Source organism: Arvicola amphibius, chromosome 4 (assembly GCF_903992535.2).
Source record: "Arvicola amphibius chromosome 4, mArvAmp1.2, whole genome shotgun sequence".
Taxonomy (NCBI): domain Eukaryota; kingdom Metazoa; phylum Chordata; class Mammalia; order Rodentia; family Cricetidae; genus Arvicola; species Arvicola amphibius.
The window spans coordinates 68699924-68724189 of record NC_052050.1 but is presented as its reverse complement, the minus strand read 5'-3'; the positions used below and the strand labels follow the sequence as shown (position 1 = coordinate 68724189).

General features: G+C 54.6%; 1 protein-coding gene across 5 annotated transcripts in view; it reads right to left on the bottom strand.

Annotated features, from left to right (window-relative positions):
• The window catches only part of Tcf7 (transcription factor 7), a 28449-nt gene extending 7681 nt beyond the window's left edge, over nt 1-20768 (bottom strand). For all 5 annotated transcript variants that reach the window (XM_038326874.1, XM_038326872.1, XM_038326875.1 and 2 more), the window contains exons 1-4: nt 20517-20768; nt 20301-20367; nt 19725-19849; nt 395-506 (exon numbers count right to left, since the gene is read on the bottom strand). In XM_038326874.1, the coding sequence (XP_038182802.1) occupies nt 395-506; nt 19725-19849; nt 20301-20367; nt 20517-20768 (556 nt within the window). The remainder of the gene's footprint in view (nt 1-394; nt 507-19724; nt 19850-20300; nt 20368-20516) is intronic.
• Between the last annotated feature and the right edge of the window lie 3498 nt (nt 20769-24266).

The window sequence follows — 24266 nt, the reverse complement described above, 5'->3', positions numbered from 1 at the left end:
TGAATCAGCCGTCACAACCACCACTTTCCATTTTCTCACTGGGGGAGAAAGGGCTCGAGCGCCACAGCTGCAGCAATGCATTCAGTCCGTTTCTAACTTTTTAAAACTCCTTCTAAGGCAGAATCTTGTTTTTGTAGCCCAGGCTGGTCTGGAATTCATTGTGTTGCCCAGGCTAACCTCAAACTTTCAATCCCGCCTCTGCTTTCCAAACTACTTGGATTATAGGTGTGGTGTGTACCACTACACCTGGTTCCTTTCTGACATTTTCTTTGGGCCCTGGGTTTGCAAAGCCCCAGCATCTACTGTTATAAATGTGGGCCAGCCTATGGGACCTCAGAAGCCAGGTGGGCCACAAGTTCCCACCTCAATGGACTTCTCCCACCCCATCCCATACCTTGCTTCTGGCTGATGTCCGCAGGTGCAGGGTTGGGGTGTGGACTGCTGAAATGTTCGTAGAGTGGAGAAAGTTGGGGGACGCCATGTGGGGGCTGGCCAGCCTTGTTATGCTGAAAAATGACCAAGAGGCTGGTAAACATGGAGTGTTCTGGGACGGGGAACACAAGAGTGTAGGGGGCACGCAAAACTCCAGTGAGCTCCGTGGTCAGCCTGGCAGTCAAAATCACAAGCTTATGGGAGGAAGGCAGTCTACACACCTGTGTCCTATGGCACTGCTTTCCTGTGTCCCAATCCTGGAGACTGTCTATGCAGTCCCACCTCTAGTGAGCCTCTTCTGGGACTTCTAGGACACTCTGTTTCTTCTCTCAAGAAGTCCTTCCTGGCCTCCTGGTCCCAGAAATCTCCCCCTCAGCCCAGATTCTATGAAGCCCATGGCTGTCTGCGGCCTTTTCCTCCAACAGCCCCCAGACTATCCACCTTACTTCTTTTTTTCCTTTGAGACAGGGTTTCTCTGTAGCTTTTTTGGTGCCTGTCCTGGAACTAGCTCTTGTAGACCAGGTTGGCCTCGAACTCAGAGAGATCTGCCTGCCTCTGCCTCCTAAGTGCTGGGATTAAAGGTGTGTGCCATCACCGCCCGGCCCATCTCACTTCTAACTGCATGTGTTGGCACAGGGCAGGGACCTCCTTTAGCCCCTAACTTGGGTGAGGTCTGGTGGTACCTGGCTCCCTCCAGGGATGGCCTGTACACACACACACACACACACACACACACACACACAGTCTCCTTAGCTGCAGGATTTTTCAGTCAAATGGTTCTGCCGAGAGATGACTCAGCAGACTGAGGGCGTGTGCTCTGCCCAGCCACCGGGAGTCGCTGCCAGGCCTAGTAGTGTCTTCAGTGCATGCCCTTCAGGCCATGCACTGGGGACATCTACAACCAAGACTCTGCTTCCACCCAGATAACTGGTCTGTGGGAATGCTGACAGCACACAGGAACAATTGCTCACCATGGCACAAAAGGAAGAACCAAGACATCTTGGAGCAAGCAGCATATAGAACGCATGGGGAAAGCAGGTAAAACCCGCTGTGGGCACTTCATTTCAGAACAACCCTTAGATCTTGTCCCTCCTGCAAGTGAACGAAGCCTGGCACACAGGTCCCTTGCTTGTTACTTAGCTACTGCAGCTCTAGGGAAAAGCCAGGGGAAGGCTGGGTATGAGCCCAGCCCCACTGTAGCCGGGGCATGAGATGTCTAACTGGTCCCAGCTCCAGTACATCTCTGCACAAGTCCTGGTCTGCCATCTTTCCCTGCACTCCTGCTACACCTTCCCTCAAGTGTTGGGCTCCCTAAGCTTCCCTCTGTCTTAGTCAAACAAGAGCTGATGGTGGAAGCTAAGTATGTTGGAACTCCCTTTTAATCCCAGAACTCTGGAGGCAGAGGCAAGTGGGTGAGTTCAAGGCCAGCCATAGCCAGAGCTATATATATAGTGTGTCCATGAAGGGAGGAGAGGAGTGATCTGGGGCGACTGTTGAATGTGTGGCCACGTTAGGCACTGGCTGCCTGCCACATGCCGGGCACTGTGTATAAGTTTGTAAGTCCTCAACTCTAGGCCTAAAATGTCCCAACTCCCATACTTATGCAAGTGCTCTCTACTGAGCGATACCTTCAACTCTCGAATCAGAACCTTTGACTCTGCCTACACGCTGTGGACTTCCTCGGTTACCAGAAGCCCCATCCTTCCATTAACTGATGACTGCTCAGAACAGACAACCTTGTAGTCATTCTTGACACTGACCCTGTGTCCAATTTCTTGGGTTCAACCTTCAAAATCTAGACCCTAACCACTTCCTGCCTCCTTCCCAACAGTCTAAGCCATCGCTTCTCACCTGGACCACTGATCCTCTGCCCCTTAGCCAGGCTCCAGCAGACACAGATCACATCAATCTTCCCTGGTGACAGCTGTGTGAGAACAGCACTGCCTTCCACTGTGTCTGCGTGCAGTGCCCAGGAGTCTCCCAGCATCCTTACCCAGGGTTAAGGTCTGAGGATACCATGGTGTGGAGGAAGTTTGGAAGCTCTAGGCTTGCTAACCATTTCGTGATCCTGTCACTCCAGGATCCTGAGCTGGGCTTCTCCCCTCCTAAACAGGAATGAGAATCAGTCCTGCCCACCTCATAAAAACAATCTTGCTGAGGCCCTTTACAATAGGAAGCTTCCTGACAATCTTTGAAGTCGTTTTTATCCTTATGGATTGCAAGACAGGGCCAGCTAACCAGCAGCCTCGTGGCAACCCCACTCCTTTGGGAGTATCAGACCCTGGCTTAAGGCTCTGCACCATTCACTGCCTAAGGCCCAGCTGTGCTTCCTCAGCCCCAGGTTGCAGTGCAGCTTGGGCTGGGCCTAAGAAACCTCCCGAGATCCAGCTCACCCACAATGCCTGCAGTGCGTGCGTGCATGTGTGTGTCTGTGTGTGTGTGTGTGTGTGTGTACAAGGCAGTGAGGCTAGGGTTGTGGGTCCTGGGAGTGGTGGGCCTGTCCTGTCTACTAGTGTTTCCTGGTATTTGGGATAAACCTTCATTAATTAGAAGTCTGCAGCCAAACCACAGAAGCACTGGGTGGCAGAGTAGGGGCAAAGAAGCCACCAGCAGCTAGAGGCACCGAAGGCCAGGGCTCCAGGAAAGGTACCATGAGCCTGGCCAATCCTTCTCATGTTCGTGCAGTCTGCCTCTTCACCCAATCCTCAGACCCTTCCCTCCCTGATGCTGCTAGCCAGGGGAACTGTCAGGCACAAGGCTCCCTGCCCCCTTCAGCTAGGAGAACGTCCCGCTCCAGGGCTTCAGCACAAGGCTGTCTCAGCGCCAGACTTCCCAGACAACAGGGTGGGGTCACCCAGGGCTTGGCGTGTGCATGGGAAGTTCAGGGACTTAGCTCCACCTCCCTTTCTGCTTGAGGGTGACTGTCCCTAGCCTCCTAGGGAAGGAGGCAGGTTGGGCTGACTGTCCCCACCAGGCACTGAGTACCTCAATAGCACAGTCCCCTCATCTCCCTAGGGAGAGAACACAGCAAATGTCAGAGCACAGTGGGACATAAACACACAGCACGAGTCAGGGACTCCACTGCACTCAGGTATCCCCACATCAGGCACCCACACCCCTACTCCTTGCCTTTGCTGAGTGCTGGCGCTGCTCCCACCAGCCTGGTCTAAGACTCAGGCCTCAGGGGTGCCTCAGCTATTCCTGCAGGGAGTTATCTAGCCTGTTGCCTACCTGGTGACTAGCTCCCTCCCAACAGAGGTGGTCCTTCCTGTTGCTGGCATGTTCTTGGTGTCCAAAGACTCTCCACACCCACCCTCAGCAGTCCCAAAGACATCTTCTGGGAAGTCCCCAACTCTAGTGCCCTAGCCTGGATACCTCCTTAGGGCAACACAGCACAAGGTAGAAATGGGAGACCCTTGAGCTCTCTGCTCAAGAGTTGAGCTTGGGCCTAGCTAGGCTGCCTCTGGCCCCCCACTTCCTGCAGGTTCAGGTAAAAAATAAACACAGTCGGCATTTTCCCTGCAGACCGCAGCGGTCTGGTCACAGGCTGTGAGCTCGCTGAGAGCCTGTCACCACCAGCAGAGAAACTCCCTCGCCTCTGACGGTTGACTCTAAAAACCCCCAAGTGATTAAGCCCCACAACACTTTCCCAGCGAAGAAAGTTGCCGTTTCCTCTAGCCCCAAGCTAGATGGGGGTGGAAGCACAGGTCCTCTCCAGAAAGCTCTGTGGCAGAGTCTGAGCCAAAAGAAGCGTCCCTGAACATCCAGGACCCATGAGCTTGAACAAATACCAGGATGTGTCCCCGAGCTCCTAGCATGTGCCAGGTCAAAGAATGTCTGAGGCTGGGAAGAGCACCCGCTACTGATCCAGTGCAGGCCACGGAGCAGGCACAGCTCCGGGCACCAGACTCCTCCTTGAACAGACCTACCATTTGCAGGCGCGGTGACTATCACCATTGGCAGGTAAGGAAAGCAAAGCACAAGGTCACACCTAGACTCAGCGCCAGCTGCTGCAGCACAAAGACCTGTGATTAGTATGGCTGGAACAGGGGGCTGGAGTGCAAAGCAGCTTCTATCACTCTTTTCTTTCGGCTGGACTAGCTTACACTTTGCTGAGTCCAAGTCCCGACTCTAAAAATAATCGTCAAAAACATATCTGACGGAGAAAGCCGGTACACGCCCATGAGGCCCTAGCCATATCTCCCTGTCCACCACTGGCAGGCTCCTGTCCTACCTAGATGCCCAGCTCTCTGTCTCAATGACTCTTCCTGCTCTCACGAGACTCCATACTTCCTCTGCTTTTTGCCATGCTGGCTCCTCCACAGACCTAGGTCACCTTTAACCTGGCTCTGCCAGCTTGGCAAGCAACTGCCTAAGCATCCTAGAGAGACGAGCTCTCTAGGCTTTGCACTCAGGTTACTCCCTGAGGACCTGGAACAAAGACCTGGTGAGTTCTTGGTGCCCCAAATTTCTGCACATCCCACCCACACTTGTCAGTGTAGCTAGGACTCCAAGTCCCTCAGGGCAAGAGGCTGCCTCCAGCTCATCCTGCAAAGCTGGAAAGTGGCCCCCAGGTATCACCTGTGGAAGGGGAGGCAGACTCACTCCCTTAGGCTCTGTGCTTCAGGGCAGACGCTAGCACAAAGGTGGGCTACTGCCATGGCGGCTCGCTGTGTTTGCCAACAGCACAGCAGTGGAACTGAGGAGTATAAGCATAGGCACCCATCTTGGGCAGGCACTGAAGTGGGGCTCTAGGAGAGGATGTCATCCCCGGCACACAGCCTGCTGGGACCCTTCAAGGATTCCCAGATAGTCACACCCCTCTGGACTCTCCTCTCCTCACTCTGAACCAGCCACACAAGACTGCAGTGCTCGCGCCGCTACCTCACATAAGAGAGGCTGCCTCTGGGAGGCCTTTCCAACCCTCCTGATGTGGCTGCTTCCCTGCCATGTCCTTACCTGCCTTCTCTTCTCCCTGTGTTCTGGGATTATGCCTTTAATTTTTGGCATTGAGCTGAAACTGGTTCTCTAGAAGCGGTACAGATAGGCCCACATTCAAAGAGGACCTGCGCACTGGGGAAGCCTGGGGCTGGATGTAGGGTTACAGCAGCGTACAGAAACTGGGCCACTTTAGGGTCAGGGGATAGTCTGTCAGGCATCTGAGCCCCCTTGCTTTCCTCCGTTCTCTGCATGCCTCTATCCATCTGAAGGACTCTGGGAATGAGAATGACCAGAAAGCCAAAATTAGACCTGCCACTGGCTCATAGGTGTCTTTGCTCTAATTAGAAAAGGTACACCCAGGGCTGGAGGAGTGGCTCAATGGTTAAGAGCACTGGCTGCTCTTCCAGAGGACCCAGGTTCAATTCCCAGTGCCCACAAGATAGCTCACAACTATCTGCAACTCCAGTTTTCTAGGGAATCTAACACCCTCACACAGACAATGCACCTAAAGTACAAATAAATTATAAAAAGAAAGAAAGAAAAGGTACACCCGAGCCTCTGTCTTGGGGAACACTGTACAGGCTGGTTTCCCTGAACAATCCAGTAGTGGTCACTGGAAAAAGTCCCCTCCAATTCTCACTTCTTGTCTTCACATTGTCAGACACAGGTTCCTCATATGGAACACAACAGGATCACCATCCAGCCCCAAGGGCATGTGTGCTTAGCAGTCTGATTGGGGTGCTCCCTAGTGCCAGAGCCCATGAGGATGAACTTCCCAGGATGCAGGTTCCACAGATCCTCTTCTGCAGACTGGCTTCTGGGAGGAACCGATTAGGAGAGCTCTTGCTCCTTCTGCCCCCAACTCCCCATGACAGAGTGCTCTCACAAATGCCCTATGCCAGATGCCTACCACAGAACCAGGGCCATGGCCTTAGGGCCAGCAGAGCTGCAAGAGCTTGGGGATGGCTGGGCCACACCCTAGACCAGAAAGGGTTTTAGACCCACCTACCAGCAACAAGGCTGTTACCATGGTCACAGAGTCATGCCAAGCGCATGTGGCTAGTCCACTAGCCTCCTGGCCCTGACATCAGATAACAGGACTTGCCTCACAGGAGGTGAGGACCAGAGAGTCCCTGCACGCAGCCTTGGCAAACCACAGTTTTCTCCACCCAGCCCAGCCCAGAGGCACCACCAGAGTGAGCTGAACCCCACAAGCTGAGTGGCCTTGCCCACGGCCTCTCTCGTGGTTTCTATTCATTCGTCTGCTTGTGTTTTCCTTCCTCCTCTTTGAGGTAAACGCCCCTCAGGACAGGATGTTTTTAGGGGAAAATAGAAGCTTCCGGGAGCTGCTGCAGCTGAGCTGCTAGCTATCACTCCGAACACCCTGTCTGTGGATTCTGCAAGCAGCCTAGGGCTGGGCATGCTCCAAGTGCAGGCAGTCACCCTGCTCCTCCTAAGTGTCCAACGTCAAGCCTACTGTGGATGTGGCCTCAACCCTGTCTGGGCTTAGCAAAAGGGAGAGGGAGGCACTGAAGCAATTTAGAAGCTCTATGCCTCTGGGGGCAAAAGATGGGGGCTTTGTAGAAATGGGAGGCCAAGAACAGCAAGCAAGGGCAGACTTAGAGTGGTGGTCCCTGCCAGTCCAGTAGCGGCCTCCTCAGCGTCCAGCAGGCTACCGAGATCCACCTTATGCCAGACTCCTACCAGTTTCCCAGGCACTGTGCTGTGCACGAAGATGTCTACAGATGAGGACAGTGAAGCACAGCATAGGCCAGTGAGCCACTCAAGTGTCACAGCAAGCCATGACCAGTCTGAACGAGGCCAGCCCTTGTCCTGACCAGACCTCGTGGGCAGCACTTATGTAGCAGTTCCCAGCCAAGGAGATCTGGGTGGGCAGGTTGGTCAAGAAGAGGTCTCAACTTTAGCTCAGGCTGGCCTGGGAGATCCAAGAGGAATTCTAAAAGGTGACGCTGAGGAGACGGATTGGAGACCGCGTGCTCAGGCAGCCTGCGCTTTTGCCCCGATTCGATCCATGAAGGGCAGCACAGGGCTCTCCAAGACACCTAGACCGCCTCAAGAAGATGGTCTTGCTTGGAGGCCATGTCAGGATGCTCACTCAGGTCTGACCCTCCAAGCTACTTTGGGTTAAGGCCCAGGAGCTCGATATAGACTCAGTCCAGCCATTCATCCACAAGGTCACAAGAGAAGGCGCAGAAAGAAAAAGCTAAAGTCTCCCTGCCTTAGAGTGCTCCCCATAACCTCTACAGCCAGTGTAAGCCCTGAGAAGAAGCCCCTAAGGAGGCCGAGATAGGGGGCTCATGTAAAATCACAGTGTTCCTGCACAGGGCACGGAACACCAAACTCCCATGGGTGAGGCAAAAGCACCCAGTCGCCTGTACCATGCATGCTGCCGACAAAGCAACAAGGCATTGCGAAGGAGCAGGGTTCAAATCCCTCCTCCAACACTTGCACTCTCGGGGTCCACATTTCCCAGTCTATAAAATGCCCGTGAGAGAATGGAATGTGCCGAGGCCTGGTGTGTTCTTGTTTTGCTAATATTCTTTTTGTATTAAGATCAAAAGGAAGAAAAAAAGACAAAAGCAAGTCCTGTCCCTAGACAAAGGCTTTTCAGGAAAGCCAGCTTCATGCCAAGTTGGGACTGCAGGCCCTCGGTGTCCTTTGGACCACTGCCTGGTCACCAGCAGACCAAGCTTCTGAGCTCCTTCTCTGGCCTGCAGTGACCATAAGGGACAGTTCAAAAATGCTGTCCTCAGAATGCCCCCATGAGGCTGGCAGGAGGCTCTGGCTCCCAAGAAGCTTGTTCCTAGGTGCTCAACTGTGCAGCCCAGCTATTCCTAGACATCCCTGAAAGGGTTACCTTGGCTTGGGAAGCCTGGCAGCAGTCTTTGGGCTAAGTGAGGACCGCGCTGGCAAGGAAAACTCCACAGTGGACCATTCCTATCTTCTGCCACACACAAACCTAGCTCAACTTTACGGGTCATTTACAGACTGTTCTCGTGGGACAGTTTCCTTGAGGAGGAAAAGTCCTGGAATCTTGTCTCCCAACCAAGAAATGCAGCCCTCTTCACCCTGCGAGGACTGACCTTGCCAGGTATCCAAGGGGAGGGCCAGCCCGACCAAGGCCCAGAGCTAGGAGGGGCAGGGAAAGCCCAAGTCTCTTCTTGGGGCCAGAGGAAAGCCATGCAGCTCCATGGCCTGTACCCTTCCCATCTCTCATATTCTAGAACAAATGGAGACAAGCAGCAAAGAGCGTGTACAGCAGGGTAGGACCACATCCAAATCTGACCACCAAGTCTCCTATGAGCCCAGCTCCCCCGAGGAACTGTGTATGTCTGTTCATGTATATGTGCCTGTGTTCATGTAGGAACATGTACATAAAAATGTGCATGTGTATATGGCAGTCAGAGGCCAAAGATTTCCTCGTTTTCTATTTTCTGAGACAGAGTCTCTCGTGAAGGCCAGAGCTCACCAGCTAGGCTGGCTGGGTAGAAAGCTCCAGGGTCAGCGTGGGCCTGCACTGGGTGGCAAATGTGCACTACCAACCAGCTTTTCATGGGTGCCGGGGAGCTGAAACTCAGGTCTTTCTGCTTATACAACAGCCGCGCTACCAAAAGAGCCCCCCTCCACGCCCCCACCCCAGCTCCCAACCCTGAAGGTCTGTCTACTCCTAGGATCATAGGCGTCTACCACTATACCCATTTTTTTTTTTTTAAGGTTTTTTTCGAGACAGGGTTTCTCTGTAGCTTTGGAGCCTGTCCTGGAACTAGCTCTTGTAGACCAGGCTGGTCTCGAACTCACAGAGATCCGCCTGCCTCTACCTCCCGAGTGCTGGGATTAAAGGCGTGCGCCACCGCCGCCCGGCTCACTATACCCATTTTATTTGGTGCTGGGGACTAAACCCAGGGAGGCTTCCCGTGGCCAGGCAAGTACTTGGAACTACACTGTTTCAGTCTAGCACAAAAGAAGCTATCCTGCCATACACGAGATGCTTAACTGTTCTCCGTGCCCCTAGTGAGTGCCAGCCCGAGAGGGACGCTGAGAATCTAGGAGTGAAAGGGGCAGATGCTGGACCCTCTAACCTTTCCAGCCGTTCCTGATCAAAGCTACCATCCCTGCATGTTTTACTTCACAGAGCAACCAACCTCTTGCCTTGGCTCTCCCTGCTTTATTTGTTCCCTATACCCCCAGCCACAGGGCTCCCCACCACAGCAAGGCAGCTCCTGGGGCCGCACACTGCTTCAAAGCCCACCATCACGCTCTGGGGTGGCTGCCACAACCGGCACACCCCAAGTGTCCAGCCATGCCTGGCAAAGACCTCACTGCTCCCCACAGGCTGCCTCTAAGCATCAGGCCCACCCACCCTCTGCCTGCCTGGCCACCAGGCGGCCACAGAGCCATCTGATCTGAGTGAAACTTCAAACTTAATGACTTTCATGCTGGTTATTTAAAACGCAATGTAATTTTCTTAAACACCCTATTATTTCCTTTGATAGCTACAAAGCTCCCCCAATCCCATAAGCATGTTTATTTTTAGAGAAAAGAGTGGTTTGCAGTTGGTCAGAGACCATAGGGAGAGGAACCCACAGAAAGCAGGGCAAGGAGTCAGTGCTAGCAGCTGGGAGGCCCTCCTGCCGCTGGCTTTCCACGCCACCCATCAGACAGGCCCACCCTTCCCTACCAGCACCTCAGCCAGTGACCCTTCTAGCCCACACTTGCCAGTGGCCAGGTCAATGTTAGGCTGGGTCTTGGTGCCCTTTGATGGTTCCACTTGCTGCTCACGAGCCTCCCACAGGATTCCAGGCAAGGACAGGCCTAGGGAAGGGTCCGCGACACACCCTCCGGCAGCTCTTCTCCTGTTCCAGACAGTCTGCCCCTGGTAAGGCCTCAGGCCCGAAGCCTTGGCCAGGAGAGTAAGAGACGCGTCTAGATACAGCAGCCTCAGGCACTGGCTGCCCACATTGAGTGGGTGGGTGGGTTATGTGCAGCCCTGCCATTCGGGGCTCCTGGGTAAGGGAGGTGGCATGGAGGAGGGCTTGTGTGCAGAGGTCAGCTGAGCCCCACCAGTGCGGGGCGTCCTCAGGGAGCAGCTATTTTTAGGTCTGAAGCTTTCATGTGGCTGAATGATGGGAGTTTACAAAGCATCAGTAATGCCTTTCAGATGGCGGCCCAGCAGGCCAGGAGGCCAGGCCCCTGACACCAGAGACAAGTCAGAGTTACTCAGCGGCTCCATCCTGGGTTCACATCACCTGTCCTACCCAAGGCCCACTTCATCGGACCTTTCTAGTTTATCTCTCTGAACCTCAAGAATCCTGCTGGGGTCAGGATTCCCACCCATTGAGGACACTGAGACCCAGAGAAGCCAACAGGCCACCACAAACAACTCCCTGCCCCAAAGGAAAACCAGCTTGAAGAGAGTGCTCTACCATCACTGACCCCAGGCCTGCTCAGACTTAATGGGGTTTGGGCAGCGCTAACCATGCACATCCTGAGCCCACACCCATTGCTTCCCCTGGGGCCCAGACCTGCCCACCCAGGCCTGGAGTCTCTGCTATACACACGTCATCTGGAAGCAGACAGTGTGGGGCCCAGACAGCTCCCCTGGCCTTGAAGAGGGAGGTGGCTGTTTTAATGGGGGGTGAGGGGTTGTGGAGGAAGCGTATTTATTTGACAGCGTCTGCTTCCTCTGATCTCCAGGGAGTTCTGGATGTAGAGTCGGGGCCTCGAGGGAAGGCTGTGTCACCCGGTTGGCTCTGGCTCTAAGGCAGAATTTGGGTGCAGTCCAGGGAGGCAGTCTCCATGGGTGGGACAGGCCACAAGAGCAGCCTCCTGGCAGCTCAGACCCAAACTCACACCCTTCCCAACTCTGCTGAGGCAAAGGCCCTCAGCAAGTGACAGGCATCCTCCATCCTGAGGGGCTGCTCCAGAAGCCCTGTGTACCAGGTGGACCTGCGGCAGTAGCTAGCTAGTTACAGAACCTCTGGGGAGAGCACAACCCACTGAGCGCTGGTGACACCAGCCTGTGATCTCAGTTACCCGGGGCTGAGACCAGAGGAGCTCAAGAGCTGCGAGTGCTCCAGAGTGGGTGCAAGGCCAGCGTAGGAAGTGCAGAGAGACCTTATCTCAAGAAGTACAAGCGGTGGGCTGGAGCATTGATTGACTGCTCTTCCAGAGGTCCAGAGTTCAATTCCCAGCACCCACATGGTGGCTCACAACCATCTGTAATGAGATCTGGTACCCTCTTCTGGTGTACAAGCATATATGCAGGCAGAACACTGTACATAATAAATAAGTAAGTCTTAAAAGGAATAAATTTAAAAACAAAAAGTACAAGCGGTTATGGTAGCTCACAACTATTGACTCCAGGACTTGGGTGGCAGAGGGAGGAGGAGCATTACAAATTCCAGCCTGGGCTACATAACCAGTTCCAAGTTAACCAGGGAGACACCAAAAAGGTGAGAGAGAAGAAGGGTACCTGGGGATATAGCTCAGTGGTAGAGGGGTTTTGTTTAAATCCTCAATACCACCAAAAACAAAGAGAACCCCAATAAAACAGGTGGCGAGTCCACCAAGACTAAGAAAGCTTTCCAGTCTGAGGCCAACCACCCAAGCCATGCTTGTTTGGTTTTTTGAGACTGGGTCTACAGCCTAGGCTGGCCTTGAACTCAGGGATCAACCCCAGGGCTTTGCGGGTGATAGGCAGGCACTCTACCAACCGAGCTCCAGCCACATCTTTTTCAAGTCTGTGTTTTTGTTTTTAGGTGGTTTGTTGTTGTGGGTTTTTGGTTGTTTTTTGAGACAGGGTCTCTCTATTTAGTCCCAGCTACCCTGGAACTTGCTATGTAGACCAGGGTGGCCTCGAACTCACAGAGATCCACCTGCCTCTACTTCCCTAGTGCTGGGACTAAAGGTGTGCGCCACTAGAGTCAGTGTGTGAGGGGAAGCTACAAACTGCCTGAAAGAGGCAGCAGAAAATGTTCTGAGTTCTAGGGACCTCCTTTTTTCTAAAAATTTTTAATTCATTTTATGTATCAACTACATTTCCCCCTCCCCTCCTCTCTCTTTTCTCCACCCTCACCCTACTCCCCATCCACTCCTCAGAAAGGGTAAGGCCTCCCATGGGGAGTCAACAAAGCCTGGCACATTTAGTTGAGGCAGGACCAAGACACTTCCCCTACATCGAGGCTAAGCAAGGCATCCCACCATATGGAACGGGCTCCAAAAAGCCAGCTCATGCCCCAGGGAAAGATCCTGTCCCACTGCCAGGGGTCCAGGGACCTCCTTAAATCCCTGGTGTCTTGCTAGATGAATCCTTGGTTAGAGGCTCTCCTCCACCTTGACTGGATCGCTAATGGGCTGCAGGACAGAGTGCCCACCTTGGAGGCTCTCTGACCTTACACCGGCCAACACCCTTGGGTCTCCCTAGCCCAGAGCTCACCCCTCCCACGGTCTGCTCACATTCCTCCAATCGCCCTGCCACTCCCAGTGTCCACCCTGCCCCAGCTGCCAGCTCTGCCTGCCACGGTCCTCCGCCTCCATATCCAACCCAAACCATCTGTGGTGGGTACCGCCCTGTCCTGCCAAGGCTGCCAGCCCACTGCATGTGCCCACCGGCCCTCCCTGGCTCTGGAACCAGTGAGGCCTGGGTCCCAAGGTCACAGGCAAGACCCTTACCGGCAGCCTTCCCCAGCCTCACCTCACACTCCTCAAGGACCCTGGGATTGGGTTTGTCCAGGTGACAGGAAATGAACCCATCTAGGCCTCTCTCTGCTCTGCTCCACCCAGCGCGCCCTCCCACTCTCTGCTGAAGAGGCTTCTCTCAGGAAGCCTCCAGCTGCCCCCACAGCCTTTCACTCCTGTGCCTTCTATCCAACAGAGCAGAACCTCAGCTGAGCCGGGACTCTCGGGCAGCAGCTCTTTGTCTCGCCAAGGACTGAGCTCTGTGGACAGTGGTAACCTCCCATCCATGTGGCTCAGAACCAGAGTGTGGACCCAAGATCTAGCAGCGACTGCTACTAGGGGATGCTGGCTGCCTGGGGAACAGGCTGCTGGCCCAGCCTGAGGTAGAGGAGGCCACAGCTGCCACGGCTCAGTCCCAGGCCTCCATTGTAGCCCCCACTCAACTGTGGATGTCACATGTGATGTCTCATTCCCCAAAGAGAACGGAGCCTCGCATCCTTGCTTTCTGAGGGTGGCAGGTGACTTTCCCAGGCTGGGGAGTGGCATATCCACCAGGAATAGAGGCTGCATGAGAGTGCTCCTGAGAACCTAAGCACGGTACAGCTGGGGGATGGTAATGCTCCTGCGACCTGACAAAACACCTGCTTCCTCCAACGGAGCTTTGTTTGTACACAGTGGCAGGAAACACCAGTCACAAGGTGTGAGGGGGTGTGACTCCATGGCTCTGGGACCACAGCAGTCTGAGGAGGTTCAGAGGGACTGTGGCTTGCCTGCCCCCGCTCTTGGCCCACCATGACCTGATCTAACCTCAGTTATAGGGCTTTAAACTGGCACCCCTAGAATGCTTTATAGTTCAACTCAACCTTGCTGCTTTCAGGGCCAGGGAAGAACTGTGGGTTCTATCGAGTGCACCCTCCACCCCACCCTCCTGTGACTGCACCCCAACCCACAGCTCAGAACAACCACAGAACCAGGTAGAGCTGGGGCAGAACACTGGATCCTATTGGTCCCAGCAACCACCCTATCAGGGCTTTATGATGGCCTCAGCCTGAGGATATAGTCCTTCTGCCCCAGTGAACCAGCTCACTCAGTGAACCTGCCCTCCCAGGGGATTTCAGAAGCAGCCCTGCAGCTGTAGCAGGGCAGGGATCCATACGGCACGTTTCCTGACCCTGACAACAGCGACAAGTTGTGAGCCACCCTCAGATATTCCCAGCTTGGGGACAGAGAGAGGCAGCAAACAATCCAAATGCTACACCAATCTTTCACAGCCCCCCAGGCTTCAAAGAAATGCAGTTCCTGGGAACTTCAAGTTCCACTGCCCACCCACTGAGTGCAAAGCAATGAAGACAAAATGTCACTTCGGTCCAGGGGTGCTCAGGCTCTGTGCCAGCTGGGGAGCAGTCACAGGCTCCAAACCTACAGTGAGTGACCTGGGCTTCACTACTTTAGGGTCCCAGAATTAGTCTGGATATTGTGCTTTAAGAACACCACCCAAACAGATGCTGAAGTAAAGAACTGGAAGCAGATATGGGCACTGCCTGGGGCCACACTTCCACAGAGCCCTCTAAACCGGGAGCCTCTGTGTGCAGGGCCAGGAAAAGGCCTGTGAACGGCTCAGCAGCCAAAGACAGGAAATCTCTGCTCCCTTTTCCTTACAAAACCTGATTTCCTCACATTCTGACTGAGGGCTTTGTATGGACTAAACCTTTGTGGTGGTGGTGTGGTGGGGGGGTGGACTTTCAGGAATGGCGCATCCCACCCAAGAACCTGTAAGGCTGGGCAGGTGCCACATAGGAGCCTGAGTCCTATACCTTCAGGGTTCAGACCTCTCTAGTCTGAAGAGGAAGCATGGTCCTTTAGATGGGAAGCTATCTGAAGGCCCGTGAATCACTCCTGGGCCCAGGAGAGCCACCTTCAACCACAGTCGATGCCTGCCCCCAAATGCCCTGACACCTGTCTGGTGAAGTTGTAAATCTTCGCTCTGCTTCTAGAAGGGTACTTGCCAGTCCACTTTCAGATGGGAAATCAGGTGACAATAACAGAAGGATACAGCAAGTGCCCTGGAAAGCAGTGCCCACCGCCTTGGTCTGAGGAGTTGCCAGGGAGCCAAGGTCCTGAGCCCAACTAGTCAGAGGCTCTTGGAGGAGACACCTGAAGTAAGCCCTGAATGAGGCATGAGAAGGTGGTACCCACGCGAAAGAGCTAGGGAAGAGACAGCAAGCTGGGGGCACAAGTACGAAAGTTGGAGGTAAGGGGGGGGGATCTCTAGGCGTGGGCCCCACAAGGACATGGGGCTAGCCACTGTGGGGAGATGGGGAGCCTCGGCACTCAGGCTGCAGTGGTTTAGACTTTCCTCTGCAAGCAGTGGGAGCCCTAGGTGGTTTAAGGAGACAAGAGATGCAAGCTGACCCAGATTCCTAAGGAACCCTTCCACTGCTATGTGATTGCTGGTTAAGGTATAGGTCAGGGGTGGATGGGGAGGCAAGGGGACCCTGGAGGAGGCATCTGCTGCCATCGAGAAGAAGCAACAGGGTGGATACTGGGTGGGTGGCCTGACAAAGTAAAGAACAGGGAGGTCTGAGACGTATCTGGAGACACATCCCTGGGCCACACAGCTGTCTGGAGGGAGGCCCCAGTGCATGCTGGGCCCTTCCTTGTCGTCTTCTGTTGAATAACCAGTAGCTTACAAGGCTGCTCACTGGAATCCCTCACAGCCATAGCCGGGCCTTCTGAAATAGCTGGGCATTCCCGGGACAATCCTGTTTATGGTCATCCTGGCGCCACACCCCAACTCGCTCCCCCTAACAAGCTTCATTGTGACCTAGATTGGTATCACTAAGGCTTGCAGCAAAGCCCCTCTGTGGAGAAGGCTGCTGGCACTTCTCCTCACCCAGCTCTGACAGGGAGCACTCAAGCTGGCAGTACCTCCTCCCTCCTTGGCTCCCAGGAGTCCTGCTTAACCTCTCTCTCCTGCTCCGCCAAGGGTTCACCGTAACCTGGACAGCAACCCGGGAACACAGCGGAGCCCAGGGACCCACGGATGAGTCCTGTGTCTCCCAAACAGGACCAGCTGTTAAGCTCTCCAGATGAACACAAATATAAGTAACCAGAGAGCTGCAGGGAGACTAGGGACAGGGAACTGTGGCCTCTGCCATGGACAAAAGCCTCGGCTTTAAAAAACAGAAAAAAAAAAAAAAAAGATGTAACTCACATACTGTAAAACTTACCACTTTAAAGCAACCAGTTCTGTGGCTTTAGTAGCTCTGGAGGCCTGTGCCGCCGTCATCACGATCTCACGCTGACATTTTTACCTCCCCCAAAGAAACCCCACAGCCACTAGCAGTTACCCCTCACCCCATCCTCAACTGCCTACAACCCCTGGCAAGCACTAAGCTCTCCTGTCTAACTGTTCTGGATTTTGCCATTCCAGGTCATAGGCTCTCTAACAAGTGCCCATTGGAAAGGCCAAAGATTCATGCTGCCTCTGCCCTGTTTGGGATGGCACCATCACACAAAGCCATTTGCCCGAGTTTCCCTAAGGCACGACACCTTACTCAGCCCAGCACCTAACCCCAGAGCCCAGTCTAGCGCATTGGCTTGCTCCCTGCTCTCCTTACCCCAACTCTGTTCTGAGACTCAAATCAGAGGATACAAGATAAAAACCAAGCTGAAGCCTGTTGCCAAGCCCGACACAGCTTTGGTTTGATACTTGGGACACATATGAAAGGAGAAAACAACTCTCCCAAGTTCTCTGACCCCGACACACATGCACCAGCATGCGTGAGTACACACACACACATATACATGCATGTAGAAACAGATAAAACCCCACAATCCCTGGATATATGTGTGTGTGTGTGTGTGTGTGTGTGTGTGTGTGTATATATATATATATATATTGGTCTAGACTACTAACTCTTGCAAGCCAACAGGAGATGCCCACCAGCACCGGTTGAGGAGTCAACCTAGAAAAGTTGTAAAAGAAGCCAAAACACCAAAAAAGCTATTTGGGCAGGGGGTGAGAGTCTGCGTTCCACAGCAGCTGGCTGTGAGTCAGGCATTTGGCTCACTGCTCTGGGCAAGGCTCAAGCTGGCCTGTTTAGAAGCCTCCAATGTGGTAGCCACGTGGACAAGAGAAGGTCCCTGGAGCAGGCTTTCCCTGATACCCCAGGAGGCCTACCCATTGGTCTTGGGCATCTCAATATAACCACTGATCTCCTGCATGCCCTCAGGAAAGGCTGGGCAGAGAGAGGAGGCCCTTGTGCAAGGCCAGTCGGCAGGGCACGAGCAGCTTACCGCCTGTCTTCCTACAGAGGAGTGTGGGAAAAAAAATCAGTTTTGGCAAAAGACTCCCTGCCCTGGGGCCCCTGCAAGGCACTCCTTACCTGCTAAGAGAATAAGGGCGTCTTTCCCAGCACCACACCAAGTGAGCCTTGAAGTCAGGTGACAAATGTGCTCCCAAACCATGGGATGACCAACTCTGCTTTGTAAAACCAAGCTCTACTCGAAATACCAACATAGTTCTTCATGGGTTGCAAGCTACTTTTACTTTTTCCTAACTTTTATTTGCTGTGTTCTATCGGGTTTGCTTAAGAGACTCTCGTGGGCCAGGAAGACGGCTTAGCAGCTAAAAACACTTGTGTAGGCCTGATGATCTGAGTCCCGGCCTTAGAACCCATGTCAAAGTGGAGAGAACAGACTTCACGGAGTTAGCCTGAGAGTGTATGTCTTCGGATACATTACACGCATGCACATACACACACACACACACACACACACACACACACACACCAAAAGACAGTCTCTCTACACTCATGCACATCTATCGTCCTAACCCAGCATCCCTCCAACACAAGCCCCTACTTCTGTCTTTTTAGTCCTGCTCAGCAGCCGATGCCACGGCAAAAAAAATCAGTACCAGAACCTGCCCTCCGCCTCCCTGTTACCAGGAGGCAGTAGTGAAGACAGTGGCTGAGAAGGAAGGCAGGGGGACAGTGACACACAGCTGTCCATCTGCTGCAGCTTGAGAAGGACTCCAAAGCAAAATCTGTACATCCCTAAGCCAGGTGAGTGCTACTGGTCCTCACAGTGGGAGCCCATCGGTCTGCTTGTGGGCTTCTCTGCATCCCAACACCCTCACCCTTAGGCTGAATAGCCCTGTCCGCCTACTGCTGGCATCTCTAGGCATTCTCCTGTCTCTGGCTCAATCCATGAGTGAACCCCCAAATCACACTGCCCTCTCCCTGTGTTGCTGGGCAGTTCTGAACACCGACCCTGCCAGGCAAGTCCTGGGGGCACTGCCTTTTGTCTAGTCATGGTTACCACAGTGAGCCTAGTCCCAGCCCAAATGCTTACCAGTGATTTCAAACTGGTAGGTTATGTCAACTGGCCCCCAGATCAATGGCTTTACACCCATTAGGGGATTTTACAAGGTTATCTTTGTTAAACATTGCTGGCACAAGGAACTAGTCTCTAGAGCAAGTGGCAGAGTCGGGAGCCAGCCACCTCTTCACATACAAGAGAAGCACCTCATATACCCCAAGTCACCCCAGAGCAGAAAGGCAGGCCACACACCCAACCCGCACAGCTTACAGGTAAAGAATGAGAGTCCATGTCCAGATTTCCCTCTGAGTGGCCCAGACTCCCCCACCCCACCCTCCTAGCAGGGAATCTTAGCCAAAGCTTGTTCCTCGAGAATAGCCTCCATCTATCTTCTCACTGCCCACAAGCTTCAGTAGGAAGCTGCTCTCAGAACCACCATTCTTAGTTTCCTGTCTTCTGCATGGATCCTCCACTCATCAGCAGAGCCTCTAGCCTAGGGCCCCAACCTGCACTGGGCTTACGGCTACACCCAACAGACCTCCATGCTTCCCCGTACACCCCAATCCCCAACTCAGGACAGTCTAGAATCCTACTAGGACCTTCTGACAAGTGGTGTTTTGCTGCTACCCAGCTCAGAAGCAGCTCCTCACACTCCCACCTGCAGCAAAGGGCCAGCGGTCTGGCTCATGATGAACACAAACACGTCACAAAGCCTGACATATAATTCATGAAGCTGACCCCCTGCCAACACCCCTGATTTGTAACACATCTATCAAACCCTTCCTGGTGTGTGTAAGGCCAGGCCAGCCTGCTCAAAACCCATACCGCGTGGCAAGGGTCCCCAGCAAGGGCTTTTATGTATTGCCGGTGAGGACACGGTGGAAAGGTGAAGGTAGCTCCTGAGGCACTTGTAGAAACCGGAAAAGATTAGGTCTTCTACCCATGCTTCTTACCAGACCTCCCTCGCTTCTCTGGAGATAGCGAAACCGCAAAGCTCCTGTTCAGAGCGTGCACATCACGCTAGGGAAGCATACCGGCTCAGCTCAAAACAGTTTTCAGAAGACCCCAACCCCCGGCCCCAGCAAGATCCAACACAGGCACCTGCATGGGCAAGCTGGAAGGCCAAAGGCCAACGGTAGGTGAGAAACACAGAGCCCAGGCACTCCAGAGTTCTCCTTTTGGGTCAGACTCCACGGAGTGTGAACTGGAAAAGGGCGTCTAGGAAATCTCAATCTGGGAAGAAGTCCCTTTTTTTTAATCCAAGCTTCATCTGCATAGGCAAGAAAGTAGCCAGACCATTACCGGGACTGACTGCTGGGGTCACTTACCAGCGGGGGTTGAGACTGGGGGTGCTGCCCTGCTCCGGAGGCCGGTGGGTAGTGCATGAGCAGATTGAAGGCAGAGTAGACAGTCTCTTTGTACATGCCGCTGGCACACTCCGGGGCCTTCAGGCCTGGAAAAACCACAGCTGGGTCAGACACCAGCCCAGCCAGCTGCTCCTAAGGGCTGAAAGCTGTCTGATCAAGAGAAAAACAAAAAAAACTGCCAAGGGGTCCCCTTCAAGTTCGTGACTTGATAGGGAACGGGACCGACGAACCGGTGAGAATATTCGCAATGCCAAGTTTTGGGGAAAGACCCAGAGTCCAGGCCTCCACTTAGAGGCCGGGACTTGACTCTATACACCCCACCCTCCCGTCTGGGAACCTTAGCCAAGGCTGGCTCCTCAAGGCGAAGGATTAGTCTAGTCACCTGGGCTGGAGGGGAGGCGGGGATGGCGGGGGGTCTGTTTACTCCTATAAAGGTCAGGGCACCGGAAGTGACTCTAGCTCAGCGGCGCCCGGGAAACCCGCCCCCCACTCCCCCACCCCGGGTTCTAGCGCCTTCCCGAGCCGCGCAGAGCTCACCGTCCTCTAGGGACTCTGCAAGTTTGTCTGGGAAAAGTCTCTGCGAAGTGTGCTCTCGTCCCAGGGCCTGCAGAGCGAAGCAGAGGGGTCGTGAGGGGCGGAGGAGACACGAGGGGGTCCAGGGATGGGACCCACGAGGGCCGCGGGCGCGGGGGGCGGGTCCGCTCGATCCCAACCCTGGACGAGGCCCTCCGGAGAGGAGCGGGCCGGGCTCACCTCGGGGGCTCCCTCGGCCTCTCCGTGCACCCGGACGCCGGGACCCGGGACCCCGGCGCCTGCGGCCGCGCCCTCGGACTCATTCACCAGTGAGGACTTGAGCTCCGCCAGGTCCCTCTCGGGGCCCGCGGCGCTGTCGCGGCTCTTGTCGTCCTGTTCCTCGCCTTCGTCTTGGAAGGCCAACAGCTCGTCGGGCGCGCCGAGGTCGTCGCCAGCACCCGCACCGCCCCCGCCCGAGTCCAGCTGCGGCATGGTGCGCTGCGCCCGCCGGGGCGCCGGGTGCGGGGCGCGGAGTCGGCGAGCCCAGGGTGCGGAGCTCCGAGCCCGGAGCGCGGCGGGCGGAGCGCGCGCTGACTCCGCCTGAGCGGCCAGTGGGCGCGGGGCACAGCAGCTTCGGGAGCTGGCGGGTGGGAACATCAAAGGCGCCGCGGGCAGAGAGCCGGGGGCGGGACGGGCGCCGGGGCGGGGCCGAGGTGGGAGGGGCTAACGCGCCAAGCCCCGCCTCTCCTCTCCCTGGAGAGACTGGGACAGGCCTACTGGGCATAGTCTTAAAGGGCTCGCTCTCCTCGAGCTATTCCCAGCCTGAAGTCCGTCACGAAACCGTAGGACTTCGCTTCCTTACCTACCAGACAGCACAACTTGCGCCCGAGTTTCTCCTCCCGCTGCGAAGAATGCGGTTCCTTAGACCCGTGGGATGTGTGGCTTGGAACCATGGTGTGAATGGTATCCTGTGCCTCATCTGGAGGCTTCCTAGGGGTCCGGGCTGGTGCAGGATGGACCCAGACACACACACACACACCACACACACACACACACACACACACACGCTTCTGCCCTAGAGCTTCTGCGGTCTGCTGAGAATGGACCCAAATACACACACACACACACACACACACACACACCTGCCTCTTTCACCATCCCTGCGCCGACCGGGGATTTTATTCCAGACCTCCCGCCAACATTGGCACAAGCATTCGCGCCTCACGTTTATTGAGCGTCTGTTGCATGTGCAACTCAAACAGTGAAAATATATGACATGGCGGCTCCGAGACTCAGAGGACGAGGAAGGACCGTAGCCACTCACGCCGGCTCTCCAGCCACTCACCAGCCCGCTAAGACTTTCCCAACTAAGTTCGACGCCTAGAACCTGCTGCCTAGGAACTGAGACTTCCGGTGGCCACGTGGGCCACGCGATTCGGTCTTGGGCTCTTTGGTCAGCAGCTCAATCCGGGATGTAGCATCCCAGAGCCCATTGACCCTGAGGCTAATTAGGGCCGCGTCTTCAGAAGCATCTCCTTGGCACCCAGGGCCGTGTCCACGCGAACCTCCAGGACACGGGTGGCCTTGAGCGGTCACTGCTTCTGCAAGACACTAGGCCCTTTGAAAAGCGAAGCAGTAAACTAGAGGCGCACACACCTCCGCCCCAAGCACGTTTCGGTGTTGGAGTCAGTGTGGACCCTTCTACCTCTGGCAAGAGCAGATGGAACAGAGGGCAATTTGTGGAGGAGGACACTAACCGCCTCTCCGGCTCCGGGCCCCACAGGACCCCTGGCAGCAGCGCAAAGGCGGCCGGAAGACAGCCGCACCGCCCCTCCCGGTCCAGGCCCAGCCTGCCTGGCCAAGGATCAAAGAGACAGAGCCTTGCTTCTCAGCGCTCAGATCCTATCAGCGCCCTGCCAGCAGGACTTCTGGGTTCTCCAGATCCCGGCCAGGATGCCCATTTTACCCCCTCCCCAGAGCTGGGGTGCTTGGCCATTAGTGCTCAGCTTGGCAATCGAGATGCGGTGCAGACCCCGCCCTTGGCGCCTCTCGAGTCTTCTTCCCGCAGGTGCCAGCTTGCTGCTGATTTAGACCCCATCCTTTCTAGATTGGGGGCAGGGCAGGGGCTCCAACGGAACGCTACAGGAGAGGAAAGGTCCCAGGGCGAGGCTTCTTCGACCTCAGCTCCGAGGGCTGGTTTTGGGGTGAGCACCTCTATGAGAAAGTTGCACAGGAATTGAGAGCATCTTAAGCCACGGCACTGTGGGTTCTCCTGTGTTTATGGGAGACTCCAGTTCTAGCCAAAGTTGCTTCCATGCTACTTGGCAGACCATGACGTCCCAACTGACACAGGCCATTAAGGGTCGAATTTCTCTCTATCCACTAAGAAAAGTCAGGGAAGAGGAGGTGTGATTCCCACGCCCCTCTCAGAGTAACTTTTTTTCCAGTTTGGTGTTGCCCTTTTATCAAAGAGCAAAGCCGTTCTCTTTATTGGCGCAGGAGCCTATCCTCAAACGGCAGTGAAAGGGAATTTTTTTATATACCCTTATTTGGCAAAAGAAAATATACTTTTTCTTGATTTGTTCACTCTCTCACCCTCAAGTATCTTTGGATGACTTTATGGAGCTGTGAAAACCCCCAGGCCTGGGAACCATTGTCCTGAGGGATCCTGGCTCCCAACCCCACCCCATCGGGATGAGCAGTGAGGGGTTGGCCGTGAAGGGAGATTAGGAGTGTGGGGAGGGGGAGGGCAGGGGCGGAAGGGTTGAGTCTCCGCCTCCACATCCACACTGAGCTCAGTCTAAAGGCTTGCTGAAGAGCCGCTGCTGTGTCCTCACACAAGATGGTGGGCAGGGGTGCAGGCGCAGTTGGATCAAGAGACCTGGAGCAGTCAGCGTGGCTTTGGGGTGGGTGAGGTGGGGGTGGTGAAATACATCTGGGTGTGGAAAGCTAACCCAGCCTGGGCTACACAGTGAGAGTCTATCTGAAGGAGATAGGTAGATGGATGGATGGATGGATGGATGGATGGATGGATGGATGGATGGATGGATGGATAGGCAGGTGTCTCCCAGCAGGAGCCCCTGCTCAGGCAGCACTGATTCCCTGGTCATCACCTGACAGATGACTTCATAGCCTAGGTGATTGCACCAGCATCCCTAGGAGCTTCACACACATCACCTCATTTAATCATCACCGAACCCTGTGACACGGCGACAATTGTCCCCATTTTGCTAAGGAGGAAACTAAAGCTCAGAGAGGTTGTGTGAGTCACCCAAGGCATCACAGCTTCAAAATTAGGGGTGCCGAGCTGACCTTTCAGCTCCCGGCTGTCAGACCCCAGAACCTACGCCCTAACTAACTGCCTGCCACACTTAGATCCGAGTTGGATCTCAGAGGAACTTCTTTTCCCCTTGAGACAGGGTTTCTCTGTATAGTCCTGGCTGTCCTGGAACATCTTTTGCAGACCAGGTTGGCCTTGAATGCACAGAAATCTGCCTGCCTCTGCCTCTGCCTCCCGAGTGCTGGGAAGGAACATCTGATTTGTTGAGTGGCATTGGCAAACACGATGCTGAGGAACCTGCTATTGCTAATAGAAGGGCCTGATTTTGAAGGGATTCTTACTTCATGGAAGGGCTAGAGGGCTAGGGATGTGGCTCAGCTGGTAGGATGTTTGCCCAGCGTGCGTGAAGCACTGGGTTTGATCCCACATAAACTGAAGTGGATGGCTCATGTCTCTGGTTCTAGGACTCAGCAGATATATGCAGAAGAATCAGAAGTTCATGGCCATTCTGGACTCTATGTCAAAGAGATGAGGGGATCTCTCAGAATGATGCGTCTCGGTGGCCGAGTCCTGTTGTGGAGACTCTCCTGGAAGTTCCCACAGGATTGGAGGACCGGACCAACTCTGGGAGAGATTCAAGTTTTCTGTGGCCAAGTCACAGGTGGTGACTGTAAAATGGACTTCATCTTTATGCAAATGAACCAGGTGAG